Here is a 27,763-nt window from a genome sequence, read left to right on the forward strand (position 1 = left end):
GATGTCAAACTCCCCACAGTCCTCAGGACAAGGGCTGTAACTTAGGCAATTCGTTCATTGTTCACACATAGTATATGTTATTGAGAAAGGTATCCATGTTTGAACTTTTCTTTCCAAGAAGACGAAGAGCGGTCGGGTGTGCCTTTTGGAGAATGCTGAGGAGAGTGTTGAACTGAACCAAAATACGTTATGTGTATACGGCCTGTCAAAAGGGCATAACACAGGAATAACTGAGAATATTCATTTGGGAAATTCAGGAAATGATAAGAAATATGATCAAAAAGGCAATATTTGCATGCTACCATTACTGCTACAACTACAACAGCTACTACCAACATAACACGTTACTCCAATTGCAATATTGAAAAGAAATTTGAACGAAATCAAAAGACGCTATGTGCATAAACGTTGTCATAATAGAATATCCCAAGCATTGATTTGGGTATTAGGTTGGAACTTTCAGAGAACGCTTAAGGGAGAAGATTGTCTCACCAAAGGCAAATATTTGCGCACTACTGCTAATACTACTGTTACTGCTACACTTACTACTACTCCTACTACTACTTCTATTACAACTACTTGCAAGGTCAAGAGCATTAAGATGACAATTTCAAAAAGTGTATGAAAATACAGGCTTTCAAAAGGACATATCAGCAATGGCTAATTGCATTAAGTTGGAATGTTCTACTGACCAAAGGGTAATATGTTAATGCTCTAATGCTAGTAGTACCACCGCTGTTTAATATTATTACTAGTAATATCAATACTACTACTGTGACTACTATTACAACTATGTCTAAGGCTATGAAGGTAAAATTTTCAAGGAATTTTGAGAGAGGGAGAACTGAATCACAAAACGCGGTCTGTATGCAGATTGTCAAAAGAGTGTAACAGCAATACCTTTGAAACAGTTTGGTGCGTGAAGTTGAAAATAATAGAGCGTGTTGTGAGGGATCTTGAACTAACCAAAAGAAAATATTCGCATCCCAATGCTACGCTTCTACTCATACTACTACTGTTACTATTATTACCGCTTCTATTACTATTACTGCCACTAAAGCTTAGGCTACTATAATTAAATCTAGTGCTACTACTAAGGCGAAAAATTTGTGATAAATAGAAACTGTAAGGGACTAGTTCGAAACACACTATGCCCAAACAGGTTGTCAAGCAGACGCATCAGAGATGCTTCAGAAATGGTTGCCGGTAAATAAGTTTATATAATATAATAAAATTTAGATACCCTCCTACTCTAGAAATGAAATGTGATATCGTACTTTGTAAGATATCAGGGACCAGCAACTCATAATGCCCCAAAATACTTTCCAATTAAGGTAGAAAGCCCCAGAGATTGACTCAAACAATACACAAAATCATCATTCTCGTCTTTATAAAACAGACAGGCAGACTTAGCTCTAATTGGAAGGCAATTACCTCTAAGATATATCCATTAAGAATTGTTAGCTAATATTCAAATTGAGTTAAAAATCCTATCTATACAGTAAAATTAATAGTAGAGGACGTTAGTCTTTCTGTTTATGCGTTAGTTCCGTTCTTTGGCTTTACAGGCGAGCAAAGAAAGTTTGCTCTGTACGTTTTTGTTTTTTTATCACCATTACAGCCTCAACAAAGCAAAAATGTAACCTCCCACACGACGTGTCATTCTCTTTTTAGACCGTTGTTCCCAAGAAGTACACTGGAGGCCATCATGTAGAAGGGTAAAGTCTTTATTATCTTTGTCTGACTCTCTATTTTAACTTTGTCTGTTAATTTGCATCTAGAGCAGGGTTGTAAATAGATAAACAACAGCCTAAGTTTACATTCCTATTAGATACGACTTTCGAAATGCTCATGAAACAAAGATATGGCGGTATAGTGCAACATTATCCAAAAACAAAGCCCATTTCTCGCTTTCTACAAGGATTGTCTACTAAAATTCATTGAAAAAAAAATTCAAAGCGAAGAAATCCTGCCCAGCACCTGCCAGAGGCATCAGAAAAATCTACATGAGATTGAGAAGCAATATCATTCTTGACTACCAAAAATTATGTCAATGGCCAAATAAAGTAAATTTAATTTAACATAACACGATTTACCTGTATGTAAAATAAATCGTTGTAGGAAATGATGTAGAAAATATTTAATTTTTTACAATTTGGAGATGAAGGAAGTTTTATTTTGCAGACAGGAGTTAGAGATAGCAAGGATTAAAAAAATATGAAGGCCTCGGGTGCAGATAATGTTATAAACGAATTTATGAACAAGGTGGTTGAGAAGATAGAGATAAGTTACTGCAGATTATACATCTAATTTTTGAAAATGGGGAAGTACCTAGTGATTTTAGGAAAACTTAATTATTCCCCTTTATAAGAAAGGTGATAAGTGAGTAGGGTAAATATAGAGGCAATAGCTTGGTTTCAATAGGAATCATATTACTTAGCATGATGATACTTATCATACTAAGAAATGCAATTGATAAAGTTTTAAGAGAAGGACAGCGTGGTTTTAGGATGAGAATAAGAAGACTTGACCAAATTTTCACTTTTAGATTAATAATTAAGAACTGTCTGATGAATCATCATGGCCTTTTAGCCCTCATTTTATAGATTATGAAAAAATGTTTGATTTAGTCGGTAAGAGAACTTTAGTGAAGATCATATCCTTGTATGGTATACCAGACCATTTTGACGGATCTTGTCCTAAGAAACATGGCAAAGGCTATGGAAGAGCATGAAAACAAACGTGAAGGTAAAAATCTTCTAGGCTTTGATAAAGCGCATTTGAGTTTTCTAAATATAAAAAAAAATAGCAAAATAAATGAATTCCCCGGGGTCTTGAAAGTTCAGGGTGCAGGATTAAGTTTGAAAATTAATATTCAATGGCTAAATCGCTTAGACTGGGAATAAATGAAGATAAAGAGGTGATGTTTGGTAACGAAAAAATCCATCTAGTAGATAGCTTACCTTGCCTGGGTAGCATTATTAGTAAGGATAGTGGATGCAGTGAAGATGTAAAAAGATAAATAGCTAAGACCTGGGGTGTTTTTTTTACCGTCGGAAAAAGACTAGAATAATAGAAGATCAGTCTGCGGACCAGTACTAGAATACTGAAAGCTAAGGTAATGAAAGTGGCCAAAAATAGTCCTGAAGCATGGGCACTTGAGAAGGCAGAGGAAGATTTGTTGAATTTAATCCAGAGGAATTGTCTACAAATAATCTTAGATACCCGTTAGACTGACCATATGTCAAACAACAAGCTGTACGTGTAAAAATTTTGTTCTATTCCACTTTTCAGGGCTACAGTGAAAGAAAGATGACTAGGCCATGTTTTACGGATGAATGATGATAGATTGCCAAAGATTGTTCTTTTTGGTCATCTACCAGGGAACAAGCGAGCAATATGACGTCCCCGGATGGGAAGAAATCATTCAAAGGAAACTTGAATTTCGTGGGATGGGATAAAGAGTGAAGCTCTGAATAGGTTGGCGTGGAGGAGGAGCGTTTAACTGTATTTGCCCCAATCGGCTTGGATCCCTTCTGAAATATCGAAAATGATCAACAAAATTTATTTATTAGCACCTTGCATACGTGTTGCTGGGGCACACAGTGCCACATCAACGCGTGGCCGGTTGACTAGCTGACACCCCACGTGTTGCTGAGTCACATAGCGCATCAGCAACGCGTAGCAGGGATTGGGGGTTCAGAGGGGGACTATCTGCCACTCCACGTATTGCTGGGGCGAGCAGCACCTCAGCAACGCGTGGCAGGGGTCAGCTAGCATGTATATATATATATATATATATATATATATATATATATATATATATATATATATATATATATATACATATATACATATATATATATATATATATATATATATATATATATATATATATATATATATATATATATATATATATATATATATATATATATTTACATATATATATATATATATATATATATATATATATATATATATATATATATATATATATAAAACCAACCGTTGGCATCAAAACTAACGAATCAAGGAAATGACGGATTATAATTATTCAATTCAGACACTAAAATTTTAAAGACATTCGAGTCACTTCACTGAGAAAAAACCTTTAAATTAAGAGACAGAACAAAAATATGGACCTTAATTTTATCTTGGAAATTCCAATTTTGCCGAGCAACAAAACAACATAAGTGGCAGAAGAATACCAGACGAGTTCAATAGAGTCATATTACGAATCGCCATCACACACCAAGCTAGCAATCCTTAAAATATGCATTTTAGCTCATAACAGCAAAATGATAACGAGTGAAAAGCCATAAATTTCACTAAGTAGTATCCACAATCCAAGGATATCATCTAAAATGTGCTTGGCAGATTATTTCCATCGAAAATGTATGGAGTCATTCCCTACTATGAACCGTTTCATGACGCAGCCTGAACATGAGTTCTATTAAATTAGGGTATGTAAGAGGAGCATGATTCGAGACGAGTTTGACAAAGGCACCGAAAAATTCAAAAAAAGAAGACAATATAAAAAAAAAATTCTAAAAGAAAAACTTATTTTGGGGTATTTTGCTGGATTACCATAACAGTATGATGAAAATGATATAAAAATATAGATTATTAAAGCATATACTGACTGGTAAACGTATACACTAAAGACGCAAAATACAAAAAAAGTGCCCGTTTTCAGGTTTACGTTAAATTCTGTGCATGTTTTTAGTCCTGTGTTGGTGCTAAAGCCAAAAATAAGCGTAATATGCGTCCAAACTTGTGGTCTGCAAACGAAACCTGATATTTGAAACAAAGAATCTGATCATCGATTAAGCCAATGTACACAATTCCATTTGTCAAGCAAATCACGGCTCAATCACCATATAATTTTAAAGAGATTTAGGTCAATTCCTTTAAAAAAAAATACTAATTTACTTTTCTATATTACTTAGCTTGACTTTTTCTGAATTTCTAGTTTTCCCGTCAACTTCATATATAAAAGTCAAGAATGTAAAATTTTATAGGCCCAAAGATACATAAAATACAATTAGGGCTCAAAAACTGATTTTCTCATTTGCAAATTAAACCTCAAAGCCTAATTCCCGTCTGCACTTCTTTAGATGTTACAACAGAATCTCAACAAGAGGCTACAAGATCTTTTTTAATTATTACTGTACATACGTTCTTTTTATATTAGGTATTTCTATGGCAGTACTTTCTAAAATGACCCCCAAAGGCCCTTTCTTACATTTTCAGTTGGGAACCCCAAGTGCTGACTACTCTAAAGACTAACTCAACATTAAGATTTCCAGTTTTCACCATTAACACACATTTCTCAAGCTTACACCCTTTGTGAGTGCTGAAACCATCCCAAGAGGCTGACGAATTCTTGGACATGAATCGAATGTCGGATGAAGATAGGGTGAATGCCTAGACAAGAAGAAAAAGGCATATTTCCTAATGTCATCATAGTCTTTTTCTCCGTTTGAGGGGTTTAAAAGATATTTTAACTTCATAATAGCATCGCTTCTTCTTGTATTTTTTCTACCCTGTCAGGTTTCGTTAAATAAAACACTATATAGTCAAACACGAAAATAGTCAAGAAATCCTGATTTAATCTAGTCTTTATCAAGTTACACACGTAACTGGACAAAACTGGGAAAAAAAGAAACAGCAACAATGCTTATACTTTTGACCGGTCCGTGAAAGAAAATCGACATTAAAAATTACTTAGAGATTTTTTACTTGTAGCATCATTGAAACATAAAATATCCCCGTTCGAACGTTTACCCATCAGGCAAAAGTGCAGTTCCACTCTCGAATATAAAAATTATCATTTTTACTTCTTTTTTTTTATTGCAAGAAAAGAACCCTTTCAATCATAGACGGAAATTCTCCTATTTTGTATCGAGGCAAGTATACCCCAAATATAGCATAACATGCAGTCAATCTGCCTCTTTGATCCGGTCCTCTCTACAAGTCATTATGCATAAAAATTAAAAACATTAAAAGATAGACTTAAAAGAAAACATTAAAAGATAGACTCTGCACTCCTTTAGATGTTATAACAGAATCTCTACAAGAGGCTACAAGACCTTTTTTAATTATTACTTTACATTAGTACTTCTTATATTAGGTGTTTCTATGGCAATACTTTCTAAAATGACCCCCAAAGGCCTTTCTTATACTTTCAGTTGGGAACCCTAAGTACTGACTACTCTAAAGACTAACTCAATATTAAAATTTCTAGTTTTAATCATTAAACCACGTTTTTCAAACTTACACCCCTTGTGAGTGCTGAAATCATCCCAAGAGGTTGACGAATCCTTGGACATGAATCGAAGGTATCGGATGAAGATGGGGTGAATGCTTAGACAAGAAGAAAAATTCATATTTCCTAATGTCATCATAGCCTTTTTCTCCGCTTGAGGGATTTAAAAGATATTTTAACTTCATAATAGCATCGCTTTTTCTTGTATTTGTTCTATCCAGTCAGGTTTCATTAAATAAACACTATATAGTCAAACACGAAAATAGTCAAGAAGTCCTGATTTACTCGCAATCTACAGGCACACGTAACTGGACAAAACTGGTAAAAAGAAACAGCAACAATGCTTATACTTTTGACCGATCCGTAAAAGAAAATCTACATTAAAAATTACTTAGTTTTTTTTTCTTGTAGCACCATTGTAACACAAAATACCCCCACTCGAACGTGTACCCATCAAGCAAAAGTGCAGTTCCATTCTCAAATATAAAAATTATGATGTTGTTACTTGTTTCTTGATTAAGAACCGTCTTAATCATAGAGGGAAATTCTCCTATTTTATGTCGAGGCAAGTATACCCCAAATATAACATAACATGCAGTCAATCTATCCTTTCGATCCTGGCCTCTCTACAAGTCATTATACATAAAAATGAAAAACATTAAAAGATAGACTTTGAAAATAATATCCCCTTTATTAGACAGAAAAGGAAATTATATTGATGCGGGATTCTTCGGTCCCTTCGAAGTCTTCTTTCCTGACTTAACTTTTCTCAGTCCCTTCATCCTCTTTACTTGAAGTTTAGATAGGTCCTGTTTGCCGAGATGAATACGACCCGTTGTAGTTCCAAGAGCATCTTTCTTGATATTCTTTACTGTCTTCGGCTAAAAAAGAGTTTAAAAATCAGAACTTTTAAAAAACACAAATTTAATTCAATTGTTCAAAAATTGAATTTTCAAAAATTAATGCTTAACAATGGAGTACATGCCTGAAGCAGAAGGACAATAAAAGCCAGGTAGCAAGCAGAATAGTTGGCGGGTTTTTTTTTGGGGGGGGGATTGTAAAAATGAAAGAACACCTCCCCGCACATACACAAAAAAAGAAATACATCACTCAATGTTATTTGAAAGCATGTCTCCTAAAGAGGTGAGGGTGTCAAGAGCAATAGATTTTACAAAACAGTTTTGAAGCTATGAGTATTAAAGCAGGTTTTACAAGGCTAACAAATTATCTATGAAAAGAAAGAAACTAAAGATGAAGTCATCTAAAGCTAAAAATCACTGCACCCCCACCAGAACGTTTGAGTTGAAATGTGTCAACTGCAAAGAATTAAGGTGACGAGGAAAGTGACAAAAACCTGCGAACTCACTTGGAGTAACAAACGTTAAATCAACATGCAACAAGACAACTTTTACGAAAAGCAAAAAGAGACAATGTACACAAATATATCAGAAACCAAATAAGTGAACAACGGAGGTCTTTATCATGCCGAAACAGAGTGACAGCTTTGGACTGATAAATTAACATTTTCTGTAACTTAGATCACACATTTTTGATACCTTGCTACTTTATAAATGAAAGGCACTGAAGTAGTCTTCAAGACACCAAGAACCAGTCACCCGAAATTCCCGAAACACTTTCCATTAACGCAGAAAGCCCTTGACACTGCCTCAAACAATGTACAAAATCATCCTTCCATCATGGTTGGAGCAACAGCTAAAATCATGATTGTAAAAAAAGCAATAACCTAGTAAAGAGCAAACCTCGCCCCAATATAACCCATTACAACCAAAATTTAAAAGTTTAAAATTAAAAATAGCACAAGAACCCTTGAAAATGCTGACGGATCGAAGTAAAAGCTATACCATTGGACTCACCAGGGTTGAAAACCCTATACCGCAGGTCAACCCTCCTATCTTATAGCACTGATGTGTCCCTTTTATTTTATTTTTCCTCGAGTCTAGCAGGTGAGTGTCAAATCGTAGATAGAAGGTCAAGGGCATATTTGAAAATATTACTTTCATTTATCCACTTTCAGTAAAGTTAAAATAAAAAAAAAATTAAATAAATAAAAAGGCAGTTGATACCGAGCCTACAAAAAAGAAATTAAAACTCGATCTTCCTAGTTGCAGCGTTAGCTGTAACAGAGTCATTATAAATAATCCCATTATTAGAGTTTTTTTGGAGGCCCGAAATTTTTCGTGATAACCGATTCAGATAAGATACTATTAAGAAAATTGCTTCTCTGATCCTGGATATTGTGAAACCATTTGACTGTGTCAACCACAGAATACTGCTTTGAAAGCTGGCCAATGCTTGCAATCCTTTGGAATCCATTCAATGTTTCCTCGCTGGTAGAATACACTGTGTGGTCATTACTAGTCAAATATCTGGGTTAAACGAAGTGAAACATGGATTACAACAAGGATCTTCTCTTGGGCCTTTATTTTTCCTGATGTAGATAATGATTTGTGCAACGCTGTTGATATTCAATATGTTGAACTACCATGTGGAAAGATAGGAAGTGAAAATTCAGTTACAGAAATTCTAGCTATGTTTTCAGATGATACATAACTTACAGTTGCAGCAAAGACTGAGAATCAGCTACTGTCGATGCTGAGTCAAGTCCTTAGTAAAATTCAAATTTGGCGACGAGGCCAACCGACTACTCATACATTTTGGAAAATCATCATTTACTGTTTGTTGTCGCTTCAGGAATTACTATCCGTGGATTCAAGGTTTAACTTTAAGTGAGGTTAGGAATTCTGAGGTTACGTATTTAGGGGTGTATAGAGTTGAAACGTTGTTTTTTTTCCAACCCTTTTGAGGTAATTAGTGTTACGATTTCCCACCATATTGGAATCCTACAAAAGTTGAGAAATATGTTTCCAGCTGGGATTATTCACTGTAAATGCGTACCTTTTTACAGTTATTCTGTGTATAAATTAAAAAATACTCTTTTTGGCATAATTGCACACAGTTAGCAGCGGAGGGCGCACGACAAGAAAACATAACACACAATAGAATGATAAACATAAAATAAATTCAAAAAGTTTATCATTGTAGTGTTTGACAAAATACAGAACGAAAGACGATAGATACCACTTTGATGCCTTTCTGTAAAGAGGACAAACCAATTGGCATGACAAAGTGAGGGCTCATCTACGATTTTGTCCCAAATGATTTGTTGTCCTTGAAATTTTATAGGACTAAATTAAACTTTTCAGTCATAACCCAAGCGTAGTCAAACCCAAGTATATCAGTTGGAGATACATATAAAAATAGTTAGAATAGTACCGGTGATTGGTTGCGTTTTCAGTAAAGTAAAGCTAATGCATCTAATTATGAATAGTAATCTAAAATCTTGTTCTAATATTATGTTCCAGTTCGGAAATCAAGTCAATAATTATCCAGCTTTACAAAGTCAGAATCCCCAGCACATTTTACTCCGTCGATGCGACCTACTTTTTTTCCGGTATACAGGACCGAAATACTGGTTGGATGTACCCCAAGATAATTAACATATTAGAGGATTATCTGAGTTTGCGCTTCGAGTTGAAGGACTTTGTTTAGTTTGAAAGGGTAATCCCCTCTCCAGTTACTAAATGTAGATGGCAAAAAAAAACCTGAATCATTTCCATTTAAGCGGTTAATTACTTTTCTAAAATAAATACGTTTAGGTATGTAACTAATAAAAAATAATATATAATGATAAACAATAACAATAATATATAGAGATTAGACTTAAAACCGACCCCAACGAGTAATTTTTTGTAACTTGGACTTTATGCCATTGATTTTCTGCTTAGTAAATTTCTCTGTCTCTCTCTCTGTAGAAGAGACAAAGCCACAAAAAGATGAAAGAGCTGGCAAAATGTGTTCCTTTATAAGTTTTTAAAAAATTTCTGTATTCTAAAAGTTAGTCATTCGCAATTTTAAAATACACAGACTTCAAACACTTGGAATCAGTTGATTCTTTTGGTGTATATTTTATTAAAAGACTTCTGTTTTGTAGAGTTTTGGCGATCTTGGATGAAGGTAACTTTTTAATTACAATTCACTACCATGAAAATTTGATCCAAAGATCTAAATTTAAATTCATAGAAGGTGAATACTTGCGCTATAGAGTACGCATAATTTTAATGACTTAGACTAGAGGAAGTGCTTGAATTGAGGTCAGTGTTCTCGTATTTCGTATTTGTGCGACGCTTGTCATCATTCACGGACAGAATATACTAGGGATTACTAAACTCTATCACTATCTCTGTGCTAAATTTTAGGCTTACCTTTATCTGGCGTGGTTTCTTGCACGATGTTTTAAATAAGTCATCAGATGCTAGTTTAGTTCTTCGTAAGCTGAAGTCCATTCGCGGACCAATCTCTTCAAGATCAACTCGTGGAGTCTTCGCACCAGATTTCTTGGTTAATATCCTAAATACAAGAGATTCAGAAATACAAAAAAAAAATCGTTTTTCAATTTGCGTTTATTTCACCTCAAGTCAGAAATTCAGATTATTAAGCTATATTTGTTATCAGCACCTATGATAGTTTACCCAAGCCTATCCTTGTCACTTATGAAGACCCAAATACAAATTAAATCTGAATATCAGTATTTTTATCACTTTACTTGACAAAAAAGAACACAATGATCTTTATTTTCAATTGTAGATTTAACTTGTATGTCACAAGGATAGTGTCACTAAAGTGCTCAAACAGGAAGACTTCAATATTTACTAGAATATATTAATAAGAATTAAGGAGATATTTAAATACTCAAATATATTTGGAAATACGAGTGGTGAAATATTCTTATATTTCTTCTCCACCTTTAAACATATTTCTCTTATCGTAAACATAACAGCCAAATACAGCTTCTTTTTTTTAAATGGACTTCAACATGAAAATGAATGATTAATATAATAGTCTTTAAAACACCTATTAGGAAATAAAATCTAATCAAACATCTGTAGGTGATGGAACTTATTTAACTTACTTACTTGTTTCAACTTACGACCGTTTCAACTGGCTGGCCGTCAATCATTATAAAAGGGGTAGCTGCTTGTTTTTGGCGTGACATGACCATAACTTTCCTTTTTTGGCGTTAGTTTGCATGCCGAAAGGTTTTATGGGTTCGTCGAAACATTCTACCTGTCTTTGGAGATCAGCTGCCGTTGTAAAGAGCTGATCAATGTCGTCAGCATAGGCGAGCTTGTTGACTAGGACTCCACCTATTTTGGTTCCATGTTCGTCTGGTATCAGTGACAGTATAGCGTGAAGAAACAGGTTGAATAGGTGAGGCAACAGGATACATCCTTGTAGAACTCACGAGGAGGTTGAGAATTCATCAGAAAGTCCATCAGTGGTAAGTATCCGGCTTCTGGATTGGCTGTATATATTCTCAATGACCTTGACGATTTGGTCGGGGATATCGTAATGTCTTAGGATGTGCCATAGACCTTTCCTCCAGATTCAATCGAAGGCTTGTCAAAAGTTAATAAAGAGATGATACAGATCTCTGTTGAACTCGACAAAGCGTTCCATGCGCTGACTAACGGTGAAGATTTGGTTAATGATCGATCGTCCAGGTCGGAAGCCAGCTTGGTATTCACCCAGAACGGAGGTTGTAATTGCTTGGATTCTGCGTAGGAGAATTTTGGTCTGTATTCTGGTTTGATGACTGGTCAGGCTGATAGGGCGGTAGTTCTCAAACTATCTTCTTGAGCCTTTTTTTGTGGATTGGGACCACTGCTGCCATACACCATAGCTGTGAGACGTGGCCCGTTGAACATGCGGCTGACACAACATTGTCGTAAAATTCGACGAAGTCCTCTGAGTCAATGTTAATTAGTTCAGCAGTGATACTGTCCGGTCCTGGGGCCTTCCCTCGTTTCAGGGATCTTGTCGCTGCCTCAGTTTTTGATTTTAAGGGTGGCGGTGGATATTCTCAATAATTAATGGGGAAGGAGTTTAGGATGTTGGGATCGGCAATGATCTGCGGATTTAATTTATCTTCAAAACATTCCCTCCATCGTTCGAGTTTCATTTTTGAGTCGTTGATGGCATTGTTTTGTTTGTCCTGGATTGCTGTGGAGATGGGGTCTTTCCTGCTAGACAGTTAACGAACTGTTTTGAAGAGTTTTTGACTGTTTCCGTTCCTAAACTGGGTTTCACGTTCCTTGCATTTCCCGGTAACATGGTTACGCAAGGCATTTCGGACTTCCCGTTCAATTCTCCTTTTGAGAAATTTGCAGCTGTCCCGGCTGAACCGGTCAGCTTTGCTGTTGCAGAAACGCTTTTGTTCAAATGGTTGGATTATTTCTTCAGTAATCCACGGCTTTTCACCTTGCGTTTTCATCCCGAGAACATCATTTCCTGTTTCCAAAAACAGCGGAAGTTGCATACTCACCCAGTTGGTCAATCTCTTCGACGGTAGTGAGGGAAGTGAAGCTCTCTAGGATAGCTCAGAATTTTGACAATAGGCTGGTGGTATAGGCGCCTTTTTTTATGAGGTCGCGAAGCAGCTCTGTCCGGAATGTAGGGATTCTTGTCGTCTTAGGGAGCCGTTTCAGTCTTAGCTAGAGTTTGGACATCAGGAGTGAGTGTTCCAAATCAAAGTCTGCACCAGGAAGGGATATAGTATCCATTAATGAGGACTTCCAGCGTTTAGATATCAGCACATAGTCCATCAAGCTGTCAGTTACTCCGTCGGGGGATCTCCAGGTGACCTTACGGCGGTGTCTATGTTTAAAAGGGGTATTCGTTATATACAAGGCGTTTTCTCTACAGAAACTAATTAGCCTTTCACCTCTTCTGTTCAGTCGGCCATAGCCGTGCGGTCCCATTCCATCTCTTTAATCAATCTGATCGTTGCCCATGATAGCGTTGAAGTCGCCCATGACGATCAGCATATCTTTCTTAGGTGTTTGGTAATTGACACTTTGAAATTGAAAGTAGAACTGATCGCACTCTCCATTGCTTCCAGCAGAATCAGGAGCATATGTCTGGATGATGGTAAGGTTTGAAACGGATCCCTTTAGTCTATCCTTTCTGATACAGGCGTGAAAAAAATCAGCGCCTCTTTTGTAGCTGGTGAGAGGATGAATCCAACACCATGTCTATGTGTGCCATCGGTGCGTCCCAAGAGTAGGAGGGTGGTTCCAGATATAGTTTCTTCTCCGGTTCGGAGGAGGTGTGTCTCGGGTACCCCGACTAAGTCCCACTTGTATCGGTTTAGTTCTCTCAGTAGTATATCCATTTTTCCTGATTTGGCTAAAGTCTGGGTGTTGAGTGTCCTATGCTGAGTACAGTTTTAGTAGAGATGAGTCGCGGGGTATCTTCATCCCGTTCGGGGGTAGTCATAGGCCTATTATGATGGTCAGTTTCCCCGTAAGCGGTAGCATGTTGAATATTATGATCGTTGGCTTCCCCGTACAAGGTAGCATGTTCAATATTACTTCTATTCGCTATCATCATCATCATCGCTAGGTTTGTGGGTTTCCCCGGACGCGGTAGTAAGCTTGTTTTGATTCACAGAGCCCATAATTCATATTTTAAAAGGAAAGTTTTCAAGGCTGGTTAGACAGCTTACAGAGGCCGTTGCTCGTCACTGAATCATCCACCCTTTTACAGTTGTCCTCTGAAGAGAATCCTCCCACGATGATAATCTGCCATACCATACGATTTTGCCCTTTTCTGGGAGAAGGTTTGAAATTGACGGGAAATATACATATGCCAGTGGGCCCAACTCAGTCTACATCAGAGGGGCCTTCTTCCTCCTCCGCCTGAATTTATGTCCCCCAGGCAAGAGTACCCCAGTTATATTTAAGACCCCCAGGGGCTGAGTCCCCCTTGGTCCGCGCTTCCATCACCACTGGAAGTACCCTGTATATCTGCAAGGTTTTCCCCTATCCGACACCTGGGGACGCGCTGAGGGGCCTGGGGTGGGCCCCTACTGAGAAGGTGACTGAGTAGTCAGTACTCTGCGAAAGGGGAGTACTCAGTTCTCAGTAAAGAGGAGGGGTATTCCCTAGCTACTGTTATTGTGACATATAAAAGGGGTCTGATTTCGACTTAATTTGGTGAAGAATAAGAGTAAAAGTCCTAGTTGTAATTTCAGGAGGTTCATATTTCATATCATGTCTAATCTTTAGGATGGGGATCCTAAATTCTTGTCATCTAAATATCTAACAAAAGGATTCACAAGATCTCTATCCAACTTTTCGAGGAAAGAGATTAACTGTCTTAATTGGGTCTTTAAGGTTTACAGACACAACCCATCCCCTGTGAGAGGAGGGGAAAGGGTCCTTAAATAGATAACATTAGTACATCTACCACAAAGAAGATTGGGATCTCAAGTAAACTTTGGTAATAGTGAAAGAGTCCCTCCTTTGCCTTTTATTGGTCTTTGTGGATGGAGAGGACTCCCAAATTCTTCCTGACAAGACAAGTTGTCCTGTCAGGAGATCTGAAAGGGCAGGTGGTCAGTCTTCTCCAAACTTGGTAGAAGGTAAGAGCAAGGGTTTTATCTGAATTCTTTCAGAATTCCTACAAGATCCAACTTATGTGGAGACATGTAATTACTGTCATCAGAACATGTGTCAGAAGCGGTTGTCAAACCTCAACAAAACTTGGTGGAAGGCAAGAGAGGGTTCAACCAAACCTATGCAAGGTAGGAAGAAGAAGGATCTTTAAACTCTTATTTTCAAAACATCTAGCAGAAAAGGCTGTTGGATCTCAACCAATGTTAGATGATGTAATAGTATGTGCCCTAGTTGAGCCTTTAGGGAGATGCATATTCGTATTACTATGGGGAGGGTGGTTTTACTTCTGTTATCAAGGTATCAAGAAGAATGCGTTGTCAGGTGTCGACCAAACTCGGTAAGATCGAAATACTACTGTCATAGCTGCGCTTTTTGGGAATCAAAGCTCGAACTGATATCAGTGAGTGACTAGAAAATAGGTACCTAAATTTGTTTTCACCCTCTTTTAAACTGCGATAAGGGGGAGGGGACATGCATTCTTGTCAACATGATATCTACCACTGCGAGTCGTCACGTTTCAGCCTAACTTGGTTAGACGTAAGAGTAAGTATCCTAGCAGATCAAATAGAAAGGGTCCCAGGTAGAAATACAGTATCTTTTTTGGAAAATTTTAATATCCAAGTCGGTAGCAATAGAAATAGATGGTATCCTAGCCTAGGTAAATGTATTGTTGGAAAACAAAAAAACAATGGGTACAGGCTGCTGTAATTTTGTAGGTATAACAATCTAGTCATAACCAATACAGGATTTTGTGATAAAATGACCCATAAGTTAACATAGTATACACACGATGATAAAACAGCTAACCTTACTGATTATGTTATTATAAACTGGAGACTGGCAGGATCGATACAAGATAGGATTTATAGGAGTGCTGTAATTGATGTTAAAAGTAAAAGCCACCATCTAGTAGTGTCTAGGGTTAATCTAAGCTGAAATTTAGGAAGGGTAACTACCTTCTGGGAAACTATGACGTAGGTAAACCGGATGAGAATCTAAGAGAAACTTTCCATGAACAGCAGAATGCTAAATTGGAGATTGATGGAATAGTTTTAGGAAATTATTTTGTGAAATCGCTGATGGTTTCTTAGGAAAGAAAATTAAAAACACAGCTAGGAATAATAGTGAAAATACTTTATGTTTAATACAGAGGAGGAGGGGCTTGCACAAAAATTATTTGAGAGATAGATCATATAAAAATAAGAGGAACGTAAAGAAAGTAGAGAAAGTATTGGAATAAGAATTAATAGATGTGAAGTGGAGACCATGGATAAAATAGCTGAAGATCTAGAAGATACAGCCACACGGCATAATAGTACTGTCATGTTAATAAATTGATAGGGAATAGACAATCTGGACTTGTCCCAGTTAAAGATAGGAACGGGCTACAATTAGTGAGAAGGAAAGAATTAAGTAAAGATGGGCTGAACATTTTGAGAATGCTTTAAACAGTAACAGTAGTTACAGCAAAAAAATATAGAAGAGAATGGAAAAGTTTGTGAAACTTGGGTTGAAAGAATTAGTGACAATGCTAAAGGATTAAAAAAACAATCAGGCCACGGATTCTGATGGTCTGGTAAATCAGCTCTTCTTAAATATGTTGGTTATGAAGTTAGAGATAACCTTTCAATCAAATAATAAAACCTTCCTATAAGAAAGGTGATAAGAATGAGTGTGGTATATAAAACGCATATGTGCGTTTTAAATCATGTTCACAAAGAATTAATAGTTTTGAAGCGCTGAGTTAACTATGATCTTTCATCACTCATTACAAAACATCTTACGTTTTTCTTTTTTATGGTTTTCTAAAAACACCTTTCCCTTCCCCTGTCAAGTCATAATTTTCCAAAATCCAAAGTATACAGACAGAGATATGCATTACGCATAACTATGCTTTACGCAATGAACCTGTATGTAAAGTAAACATGCTCAACGATCAGTTCGCCTAAGTTTTTACCAATTAGCCAAATTCTAGCTGCAGCGACTAACGAATCCAAAAAGCTGAAACCACTGAAAAAGCTGAGACATGATAATCTCCGTGACAATTCAAGGATGCTAAAACAGCAAGCTGAAGACATTGTGGAGCCAATTAACTACATTTCTAGAAGGTACCTTGAGTTAGTTCAACTGCCTGTTGTCTGGAAAAAAAGCTGTTGTATCCCCCAATATTTAAAAGTGATGACATGAACAGCCTAGAAATAACAGACCAATTAGTCTGACCTCAATACCATACAAGGTACTAGAATCTCTTATAACTGTCCGCAAGATTGTATCTCTCTGAGCTAACAACAAGGCATGCTCTAATTATCGCAGGATTACGCTCTTCTCCGTTCCCAAAAACCTCTTTGCCAAGACACTACTGGACAGATACTATGCCTTCCTGCGTAGAAATAGAAAAGCTCAGCAACCCGGGTACATGCCAAGCAGGTCAACAACGGAGCAAGTCATCACTATGCGTCAGTTGATGGAGAAGACACGAGGGTTTCACCGAAAAGCGTACATTGCATTTATGGACTTCAAAACAGCCTCCGATTCGGTTGATCACCGTTCGCTCCGGCTGATACTAAGAGTCATAGTCCTATCCCATAAATATTGCTTACTTTATGAAAAGCTATGTGATGGTACGGAGAGCTGCATGCAAGTCAATGGAACACACAGTCCCACATTTTCAGTAAAGACAGGCGTCCGGCAAGGTTGCACTGTCACTCCCGAGCTCTTCAACTGCGTGATAGACTACATCATGACTTGAACGACAAATTACCTTCGATTCGGTCTCCAGTTTGGAGAACGTGTACTTACTGATCCTGGCATCCCTGGTTATATAGTCTTAGTTGCAGACACTATCGAAAGGGTCACCAAAGCTCTTTATGTGCTTTCAGAAGAAGCCTCGAAAGTTGGTCTTCGGATCAACTAGCAGAAAGCCAAAGTTATGCCCATGAAGCCCCCAACACCATTATCTACTCTAAAGAAAGTCCACATCGGAAGGAGCTCAATAGACATGGTTGAAGACATCACTTACCTGGGATCCACACTGTCGATGAATGGTTCGATCACAAAAGAGCTTACATCCCGAGCAGCCAATGCGTCAGCAGTTGGTCGGAGGCTGAATAGAATTTGGCAAAAACCAAACACAAGCTACCATACTAAAATGCGTATTTACAACGTGTCAGTCAGTACCGTCCTACTATATGGAGCAGGGACGTGACCAGCCACAAAATCTGTCCAAACATCTTCGAAGAACCAACGGTTTTCACTGGACTAATGTTGTTACAAACCAGACCCTCCTGTCACGCACCTCGAAAGCTCCTTTCTTGGTCCAGCTTGACAAGCGCACTGTTTGCTGGTACAGCCCCCTCCTTTGCCCCCCCCCACCCCAACTAGGTGGAAAGACAAGCCAACGATTTCCTTGCCTAAGCCCACATCCCAATGGAAGTAGCTGCGAAAATGGCAAGCGATAGGTCAACCTGGAGGCACCTAGTATCAACGTTCTCTACGCCGTCCTGGCAAGAGCCGTAAGTCTAAGGGACTCAACAATAAGATCTCGCACAAGCAATTCCATTTTCATGGAAAAATGTCCACAGAGCTCTAACTTCTACTAGCTGTTGATGAATGGAAAATAAACACGAATCACAGACCACAAATTTCTATTTGGAACCCATGAAAGCCTTTGACAAGGTTCCCTACAACAGACGACAACAAAAATTAAGAACTGTACTTGTTATGAAGAATGAGGGAATGACTAATATAATTTCCTGGGTCAGAAGTTTCCATACCAGGAGAAAACAAGTAATTCGAGCAGTGAAGTCAATATTTACGTAACCAATGGTGTTTCCCATTGATCTGTATTTGGGTCTCTTATTTTTATAATCTAGATAAACGTTTTTTATTGTATCGGTTCCAGTATCATCATATATACCAAAGACACGCAGCTTATTCGAGTTACACTGGTAGATCAGAGCATTCTAGAGAAAAACCTAGAGAAAGTTGACAGGGAGTGGCAACTTGGTTCATGGAAATTAATACCACAAAATCCCACCATCTACAAGTAGGCCCCTTAGTAGCAAACAAAAATTCAAAGCTCCTTGGAAAAACTCTAACACCTAGCCTTGAAGAGCACGACTTGGGCATAATCGTTGATGCCAAGCTGTGTTTCTCAAGCAGTGGGCAATCATTAAGAAGGCGTCAATGGTCGTTGGAACCTTCCGTAGATCAGTCATTTTTCTCAACAAAGAAATGCTAAGCATGCTGTACAAGGCCTTGGTAAGGCAAATCATTGAGTATGGACATTGGGACTTACCCTCTTTTTCCGGTAAAAGCATCGTCACAGTTGAAGCCGAACAGTACAGAATGACAAAATTCTGCAAAACTTTATCTCACCTCTCCTAGGATGCATGGCTCAGGGGGCTCTAACTAACAACTGTGGCTCACCATTTTCATCGTGGCCACACGACTGGAACTTACAAGATCTACAAAAGAACCTTTTATGATTACTTTGCCTCCACCCCACATTTTACAGTTCAGTACCTCATGTCTACAGTTTAAACTGCAAGGTAGATGCTTCTTCGAGGACATCGGAACATCGGGCTTCTCCAAATAAGTCATCGGCAAGCGAAATAGTCTGCCAAATCAATAGTAAACAGCTTAGAAGTGGATTCATTCAAAAAAGATTTTGACAGTTTTCATGGACTTGATATGCTTTCTAGTTTCTCAGCTCGCACCTGTATCTTGCATTACATTATTTAGTGATTATTACCTTTTGTCAATTTATATTTGAGGGCAATTAGTCGTTTTTTCTCTCTCATTAAGTCTTCGGGTTATATTCGCATTTTCTGACACAAAAAAGACTTTTAGTGATCCTTAACAGGGGTTACGAGTATGGGCTACTTATGAGTAGCCAAACTAACGTCTATTGGCGAAACCCTTGGAGATCAGAGATATAAACATCTTCAGAAAAGTTTGATTCTGTTTTTGAAAGGATTTAAAAGTCCTCTGATGTCTGACTCAAGAGTAGTAGTGAATATTCCATGAAACAAACTTACCTATAGCTTCTCATAAATATTTTCCCTTCAGCAGCTGTAAAGGATATTACATGTTCTAAGCCTGCCAATCGAAGACCAGTGATTTCTTCTCCACGAAAAAAATCCACAAGAAGATTTTTGAGCCTTTGGTACTCTGAACTCGAGTTGAACGGCTCCCCAGCAAACAAGAGACACGGTTTAATTCCAGCAGCAATTTTTTGGTTCTTAAATGTTTCGATAAGCTGACAATCATCAATACCAAGTTCAACCATATCAAGGAGATGGTAGTCATAAAGCCTTCCTATAATTTGAGCTTCATTATTGTGAGTATGGTAATTCAGAATGCATAATGCGACATTTCCTGTCAAAATGAGATACATAATGCATCCTGCCAAACTAAGAATGCCAGATGAAAACAGTTGCATTTCTTCTTTTTTCTTAATATTTCACCTGGTTTTAAAGATATTTAAAGACTAAATCTTCTAATATTTGTTATTTCTCCTTTTCTCATCTTCAAGACTACACAGAAAATTAAGCTTTTGATGCCATTATTATAGGGTTTTTTTTTTTTTAGAACTTACCAAACCATCCATGTTGAAACACCACGTTTAACCTGAAAAAAACCTGAAAGCCCAAACGTGTGCACACATACAATCATATACAGTGCACACATACAATCACATATAGTCACAAAGAATGTCACACGAGTTGAAATATGCCAACGCATCCAACTCTCAAAACAAAGTAGTACCAGGCAAAACATCGGTTTTGTAAGCCAACACTTATTCCCTAATCGTTTAAATGAATACAAAAAGGTCCTAATAAATAATATGTAGGGTAGACTAGATTTCGCGCTGCGATCAACACACAAATATAAGTTCAAATTGTTCAGCTTACTGTAACAGAGAATGTCTTTTAGAAAGTAGCAACAGTGATCCTTGTGAATTGCAAGAAAAACTTGGAAGGTATATTGTACTTACATCGAATTAAATATCCACTTTTTCTCATTACAGGCTTTGGAATTTCATCTTTCGTGAGACCAAAGGATTTTCTACGATCAATCTTACTAGCATTTCAAATCTAGATAGGAATAAATTTCCAAAATCACTTGATGTCATAAAGACGGGATCAAATCATGTAAAGCCCATTCCGTTTGGATCCGTAGAGCTTATTACTTCCTAATTTTACACGAGGAGCCAATCATTTTAAAGAAACGAAAATTTTGCATTTGATTGTCACCACATTCGCTTTTTTGAGTATTTCTGTTAACACTTTACGATAAATTTCAACATGAACTCGCTTTTTCAGCATTTAGAACGCAAGCTTTTACCCTAAATGGGAATTTCGTAAAGAGACTTTCCATGTTTTATTGGCCTTGAAATGACGATTTGTAAAAAAGGCGTTTGTTTTGTAATCACAGGCATTTGGCAGTATTTTTGTGTACTTACAGCACGCTACAGCAAAATCTGCAGCATTATCGTAAAAAAGCTATATGAACTAAGGTGATAAGCCTTTTTGATCCAACACTAATTTTTGATCCAACACTAATCCAGAAATGTTCATACTAACTTCATGACACGCTTTTACAACTGCATATGAGCAAAAACGAAAGAAATACTTCATAGACAACCGAATAACTTAGAATAAAAACTTAAATAGCTTTTGATACTAGTATGATTGGCTCCAGTCTGTGAAACAAGTAAGCAACCCCATCTGCTGAGCTTGAAAAGTACCACAAAGTTCCGCCGCAAAACCCTTTTGAAGTACAACCACCTTTACAGAGGACAAGTACAGGGCAAGGTAATACAATAAATCAAATTCATATTCATTATTCAAACAAGAGCTAAGAGCTCATATGGCACTTGTGACGAGGCGAGAAGAGCTAAGAGCCAAGAGATCATATGGTATGAGCTCTAACAAAATTCTATGAATCAATAGATTGATTTAAAAAGGAAAATAAGAGGCTTAATGCCGGTCAATATTTAAAATAAGAGCTCTGAGTCACAAAGTCCTTCTTAATATCAAAATTCATTAAGATCCGATCACCCACTCGTAAGTTACAAATACCTATTTTTTTCTAATTTTCCCTCTCCCTTTTGCCCCTCAGATGGTCGAATCTGGGAAAACGACTTTATCAAGTCAAATTGTGCAGCTCCCTGACACGCCAACCAATTTTCATCGCCCTATCACGTCCAGAAGCAGCGAACTCGCCAAATCACTGAACCCCTCCCCCCAACTCCCCCAAAGAGAGCGAATCCAGTACGATTCTGTCAATCACGTATCAAGGACATATGTTTATTCTATCCACCAAGCTTCATCCCGATTCCTACACTCCAAGTGTTTTTCCAAGATTTCCCCCTCCAAATCCCCATAATGTCAAAAGATCTGGTCGGGATTTGAAATAAGAGCTCTGAGACATGAATTCCTTCTAAAAATCAAATTTCATTACGATCCGTTCATCTATTTGTAAGATATAAATACTCCAATTTTCATGTTTTCCAAGAATTCCGGTTCCCCCCTCCAACTCCCCCGAAGGTCACAGGATCTGGTCGGAATTTGAAATTAGAACTTTAAAGCACAAGATCCTTCTAAATATCAAATTTCATGAAGATCCGATCACTCCTTCGTAAGTTAAAAATACGTCATTTTTCTTATTTCTCAGAATTACCCCCCCCCCCCAATACAGCGGATCCGTTCCAATTATGTAAATCACGTATGCAAGACTTCTGCTTATTTTTCCAACCAAGTTTCATCCCAATCCCTCCAATCTTAGCGTTTCCCATCATTTTAGGTTTCCCCACCCCAAACTTCCCCCAATGTCACCAGATCCGGTCAGGATTTAAATTAAGAGCTTTGAGACACGATATCCTTCTAAAAATCAAATTTCATGGAGATCCAATCGCCCGTTCGTAAGTTAATAATACCTCATTTTTCTAATTTTTCAGAATTAACCCCCCCCCCCCCCAACTACCCCAAAGAGAGCGGATCCGTTCTGATTATGTCAATCATGTATCTAGGACTCGTGTTTTTTTTCCACCAAGTTTAATCCCGATCCCTCCACTCTAAGTGTTTTCCAATTTTTAGGTTTCTCCCTCCCAACTCCCCTCCCCAATGTCACCAAATCCGGTCGGGTTTAAAATAAGAGCTCTGAGCCACGATATCCTTCTAAATATCAAATTTCATTGAGATCCGATCACCCGTTCGTAAGTTTATACCTCATTTTTTTTCAGAAATACCCCCCCCCCCCCAACTACCCAAAAGAGAGCGGATCCGTTCCGTTTATGTCAATCATCTATCTAGGACTTGTGTTTATTTTTCCCACCATGCTTCATCCCGATCCCTCCACTCTAAGTGTTTTCCAAGTTTTAGGTTTCCCCCTCCCAACTCCCCGCCCCCATTACCAGATCCGGTCGGGATTTAAAATAAGAGCTCTAAGACACGATATCCTTCTAAACATCAAATTTCATTGAGATCCGATAACCCGTTCGTAAGTAGAAAATACCTAATTTTTCTAATTTTTAAGAATTACTCCCCCCCCCCAGCTACCCTAAAGAGAGCAAATCAGTTCCGATTATGTCAATCATGTATCTGGGACTTGTGCTTTTTTTCCCATCAAGTTTCATCCCGTTCCCTCCACTATAAGTGTTTTCCAAGATTTTAGGTTTCCCCCCTCCAACTCCCCCCAATGTCATCAGACCCAGTCGGGATTTAAAATAAGAGCTCTGAGACACAATATCATTCCAAACATCAAATTTCATTAAGATCCAATCACCCGCTCATAAGTTAAAAATACTTCATTTTTTCTATTTTTTCCGAATTAACCGGCCTCCACTCCCCCCCAGATGGTAAAATCGGGAAAACGACTATTTCTAATTTAATCTGTTTCGGTCCCTGATACGCTTGCCAAATTTCATCGTCCTAGCTTACCTGGAAGTGCCTAACGTAGAAAAACCGGGACTTTAGGTTTTCCCCCTCCAACTCCCCCCAATGTCATCAGATCCGGTTGGGATTTAAAATAAGAGCTCTGAGACACAATATCATTCCAAACATTAAATTTCATCAAGATCCAATCAACCGCTGATAAGTTAAAAATACTTCATTTTTTCCATTTTTTGCGAATTAACCGGGCCCCCACCCCCCCCCCCCCAGATGGTCAAATCGGGAAAACGACTATTTCTAATTTAATCTGGTCCGGTCCCTGATACGCTTGCCAAATTTCATCGTCCTAGCTTACCTGGAAGTGCCTAACGTAGAAAAACCGGGACTTTAGATTTTCCCCCTCCAACTCCCCCCAATGTCATCAGACCCAGTCGGGATTTAAAATAAGAGCTCTGAGACACAATATCATTCCAAACATCAAATTTCATTAAGATCCAAATACCCGCTGATAAGTTAAAAATACTTCATTTTTTCTATTTTTTGCGAATTAACCGGGCCCCCACTCCCCCCCAGATGGTCAAATCGGGAAAACGACTATTTCTAATTTAATCTGGTCCGGTCCCTGATACGCTTGCCAAATTTCATCGTCCTAGCTTACCTGGAAGTGCCTAAAGTAGCAAAACCGGGACCGACAGACCGACAGACAGACAGACCGACAGACCGACCGACAGAATTGGCGACTGCTATATGTCACTTGGTTAATACCAAGTGCCATAAAAACCATTTTATCCGATTCTCCCAAAAAAGGAAGATATAGATAGGTAACACATTATTGACCAGGATTTCTCAACTTATATTTTCCAGAAAGGAAATTTGGTTCTCCAGAATCTTTCCAAAAATTAAGTTTGTAAGTTAGTACAAATACAAAGTGCCAATTTTCGTTAACTTTAATTTTCGGGGACATTTAGCAGAGCCCTTTTATTTTCCGGTAAAAATAGAAGAATTTGGACATTGTTGAAATCCTGGGGTAAATCCCATTTTCAAATTAGTCTGGAGGACTTTCACTAAAAGTTAAAAGACTTGGTCCTGATTATCTCTTTGAGGCTTCAAGAACCCCATCCTCCGAATAAGGTCCCTAACCTCCCCTCCCCTGACAATTTATGTACAACTATGCAATGTAACCATTGGCGACGCTGTGAAGACTTTCTATATAACAACCGTGCATTTTGCAAGAACTGTGCATACAAGCATTTTAAGGGATGAGTGTGCCACCTTGCACCAGTATTTCATTTGAAACTGAGACGCTACGTGAACAAATTTTTGATAATTCTAAGCTGATTGACTATCTCAAAATCTTCAACGGATAACACTTTCGCCCAAATCAAGCAATAACTGCTGTTTTGAAGCACAAAATGGCAGCAATTGGCACTTTGCCAAGGCATGATCATAATAGTCACTTAAAAGGGATCTAGAGCTTAGAGTTTCAGGTATGATTATCCCTCTTCCCACATTCTATAGCCACTGGTCCGAAATGACCACCCCCGGGGAAAGAAACACAATAACACAACAGCAGCAAAATGTAATCATGTTTCATAACCAGCTTTCTTAGTGGGGAATACGAAAATTTTGGGTTTATACATAAAGGATCTTGCCCTTCAGATTAGGGTTAAGGGTCATGCTGAATCTAACGATGTAGTCCTTCTTTAAGATCGCCCTTATTAGGGGAAATTTTCCCCCTTTTTTCTGAAATTATGCAAATGTCCTTATGTATTTGGAAACAAGTTTCTCCTCAATACTGGGTTTTAAAGGATACAAAAACTTGATGTACCCTAGCTAGATTAGGATATATCAGGAGCTAGGGCGTTTTCTTTTTCTTTCTATTTGAAATTATATTAGCAGGAAGTGTTTTCTTTTTCTTTATTGCTAAAGGACACAAAACGAGTTGGTTCTCTGTCTCCTCTGTACAAAATTTATACATAGCGTATTTGTTCAATAAAGTAAAGTTCAAGATCGATTTCTAAGACTTGAAAATATAATTTTATTTGATTGATGAGCATTGTTACAATTGTTTTCTGGACATTGCAAAGTGAACGGCTAATAAAAAAAAGGAGTAGCAAAATATTTTTGCTGCAATTAAGCAGAAGTAAATTTGCAGACTGATTAGCACAAAATGCCAAAAGAAGAATCCTAATTAATGTTTAATTAAATCATTTTAAACTTCCTTTGTGTTTTTTTTTTTTTTACGTTTAACCATTCTTGATTTCGAAGATAATCTCTAAACATACACTAAGATTCCATGTGGGGAAAAAAAGGAATAACATAATTAGGGATAGTCATAATAAAAAAAAAAAAGTTCGAATCTCTTTACCTAAAATCAAGTTATTTGGTCGTTTCTTGTTGTGGGAACAGAACGAAAACAATGAAGCATCCATTTTTTGTCCAAGATTTTCAATCAGGGTTACATCTTCAAACGGGTTCATGTCATGCTTTTGTGATAATAGAGTCGCATTTGCTCTTCTAATGTTAAACTAAATACATAAAAAAAAAACAGTTTTATTCTTACGGACCATTTTAGGCACAATACTTTTATAGAAAGCACTCAGAAATCAGGTCACAGAAAATAGGAATCTGCATATAATGGAATCCTTGGCACCTCAATCATAGGTATAATGGTAATCCCAAACTGCAAGTACCATTGACACTGACACAATACGCAGCAGGACTATAAAATTTAAAACACTCTTAGATTAAGTTTAATCTTAATTGACTAAAAATGAATTTCAAATTAAAATCTTTCCAAATAAGGAGAGAAAAGCAAAAGTAAAACAGAAAGAGCAAAAGTGAAAAAGAGGTAAACCAGATTTCTAAAAAAAGTGAAAAAAAATGGATTTTTAATGAAAATTGACCGATTTAAAGCAAAAGAAAACAAAGATAAGAAGTACAAATAATATTTAACTACAAGTTTGACTGATTCAATTTAGGATTTTACTGGTAATGCTAGATGGCACTGGTTATTCTTTTCTTGGAGACAAGCTTAGGTTTCCTCTCTTTCTAGTTTTACATAGCTTATGGGTCTGACAGTGAGTAAAATGTGGGCTTCTGACAAAATTCTGCAAAATTATCACATGTTTCTGACATATTGTTGGTGTATTTTTCAATCTGAAAAGAAAATACAAAGCAAATTTCAAAAGTATAATTTATTGAATGGACCAGGTTGAATCTCTGCTATCAAACGGTAGCAAAATTTTCATCTTACAATGTGATGTTCAAACCAAAGGTCCTACGAGTCTTTAATATTAGAGCCCGCCAAAAAAAAACAAATGAATTATGTTATGTTCAGCTTCAACTTAAATGTACAATATACAAATTCAGCATAAATATCCGTTTTATACGACTGAAATCTGTATCTAGGAAACAATAGATTTATTTACTAATTCAAAGTGCCAATAACAATACATGAACACAGGAGGAATGGTTCACCCAAGTTTTTTTTTATGGACCCCCTTTCATGAAAACTTAAACCAACCTTAATATATACTTTTTATGCTTAGATCCCCCCTTGCTCCAGAAAAAATTCTCTAAACATCCCCCTAAAAGCTTGACCTATTTACACAAGATAGGCCCAGTTTTTGGCTCTAGAACCTTTCATTGTGTTTTTAATACAAATTCTAATGCTATATACAAAAAAAAAAATCACAACTCTTCTTTAACGAGTAACCAAAGTAACCACAAAGTACATACATCTATACGCATGACCACGAGGCACAATATTAAATTTTGGATTAATTATTTTCACAGTTTTTTAATTCACTATTAATAAGTGATTTTAAAATGATCGAAATGTTAAACAGAAGACGATGTTAAAGAGACCCTTTATACGTTTTGGTACATGAAATGTAGATTGGACAGTGCCAATTGGATTGGGTCAAAGTTAAGTTTGAAAAGCTAAACTTGCTGAATACAAAGGAAAGAAGTATTTACTGATCGCTGATTTATAAGGTAGAGGCAAAACCGGATATCCCCAACAGGATTCAATTCATATTTTTGGTCTACAATTC

At 37.3% G+C, this 27,763-nt stretch overlaps 1 protein-coding gene across 1 annotated transcript in view; it reads right to left on the reverse strand.

Moving 5' to 3' along the window:
* Positions 1–6,942: 6,942 nt before the first annotated feature.
* Positions 6,943–27,763, reverse strand: part of LOC136030313 (ribosome production factor 2 homolog) — a 31,009-nt gene continuing 10,188 nt past the window's right edge. The window contains exons 3-6 of the mRNA XM_065709208.1: positions 26,074–26,233; positions 19,848–20,127; positions 10,555–10,699; positions 6,943–7,152 (exon numbers count right to left, since the gene is read on the reverse strand). Of these exons, the coding sequence (XP_065565280.1) occupies positions 6,982–7,152; positions 10,555–10,699; positions 19,848–20,127; positions 26,074–26,233 (756 nt within the window). The 3' untranslated portion in view covers positions 6,943–6,981. The remainder of the gene's footprint in view (positions 7,153–10,554; positions 10,700–19,847; positions 20,128–26,073; positions 26,234–27,763) is intronic.

Source organism: Artemia franciscana, chromosome 8, assembly GCF_032884065.1.
Source record: "Artemia franciscana chromosome 8, ASM3288406v1, whole genome shotgun sequence".
Taxonomy (NCBI): Eukaryota; Metazoa; Arthropoda; class Branchiopoda; order Anostraca; family Artemiidae; genus Artemia; species Artemia franciscana.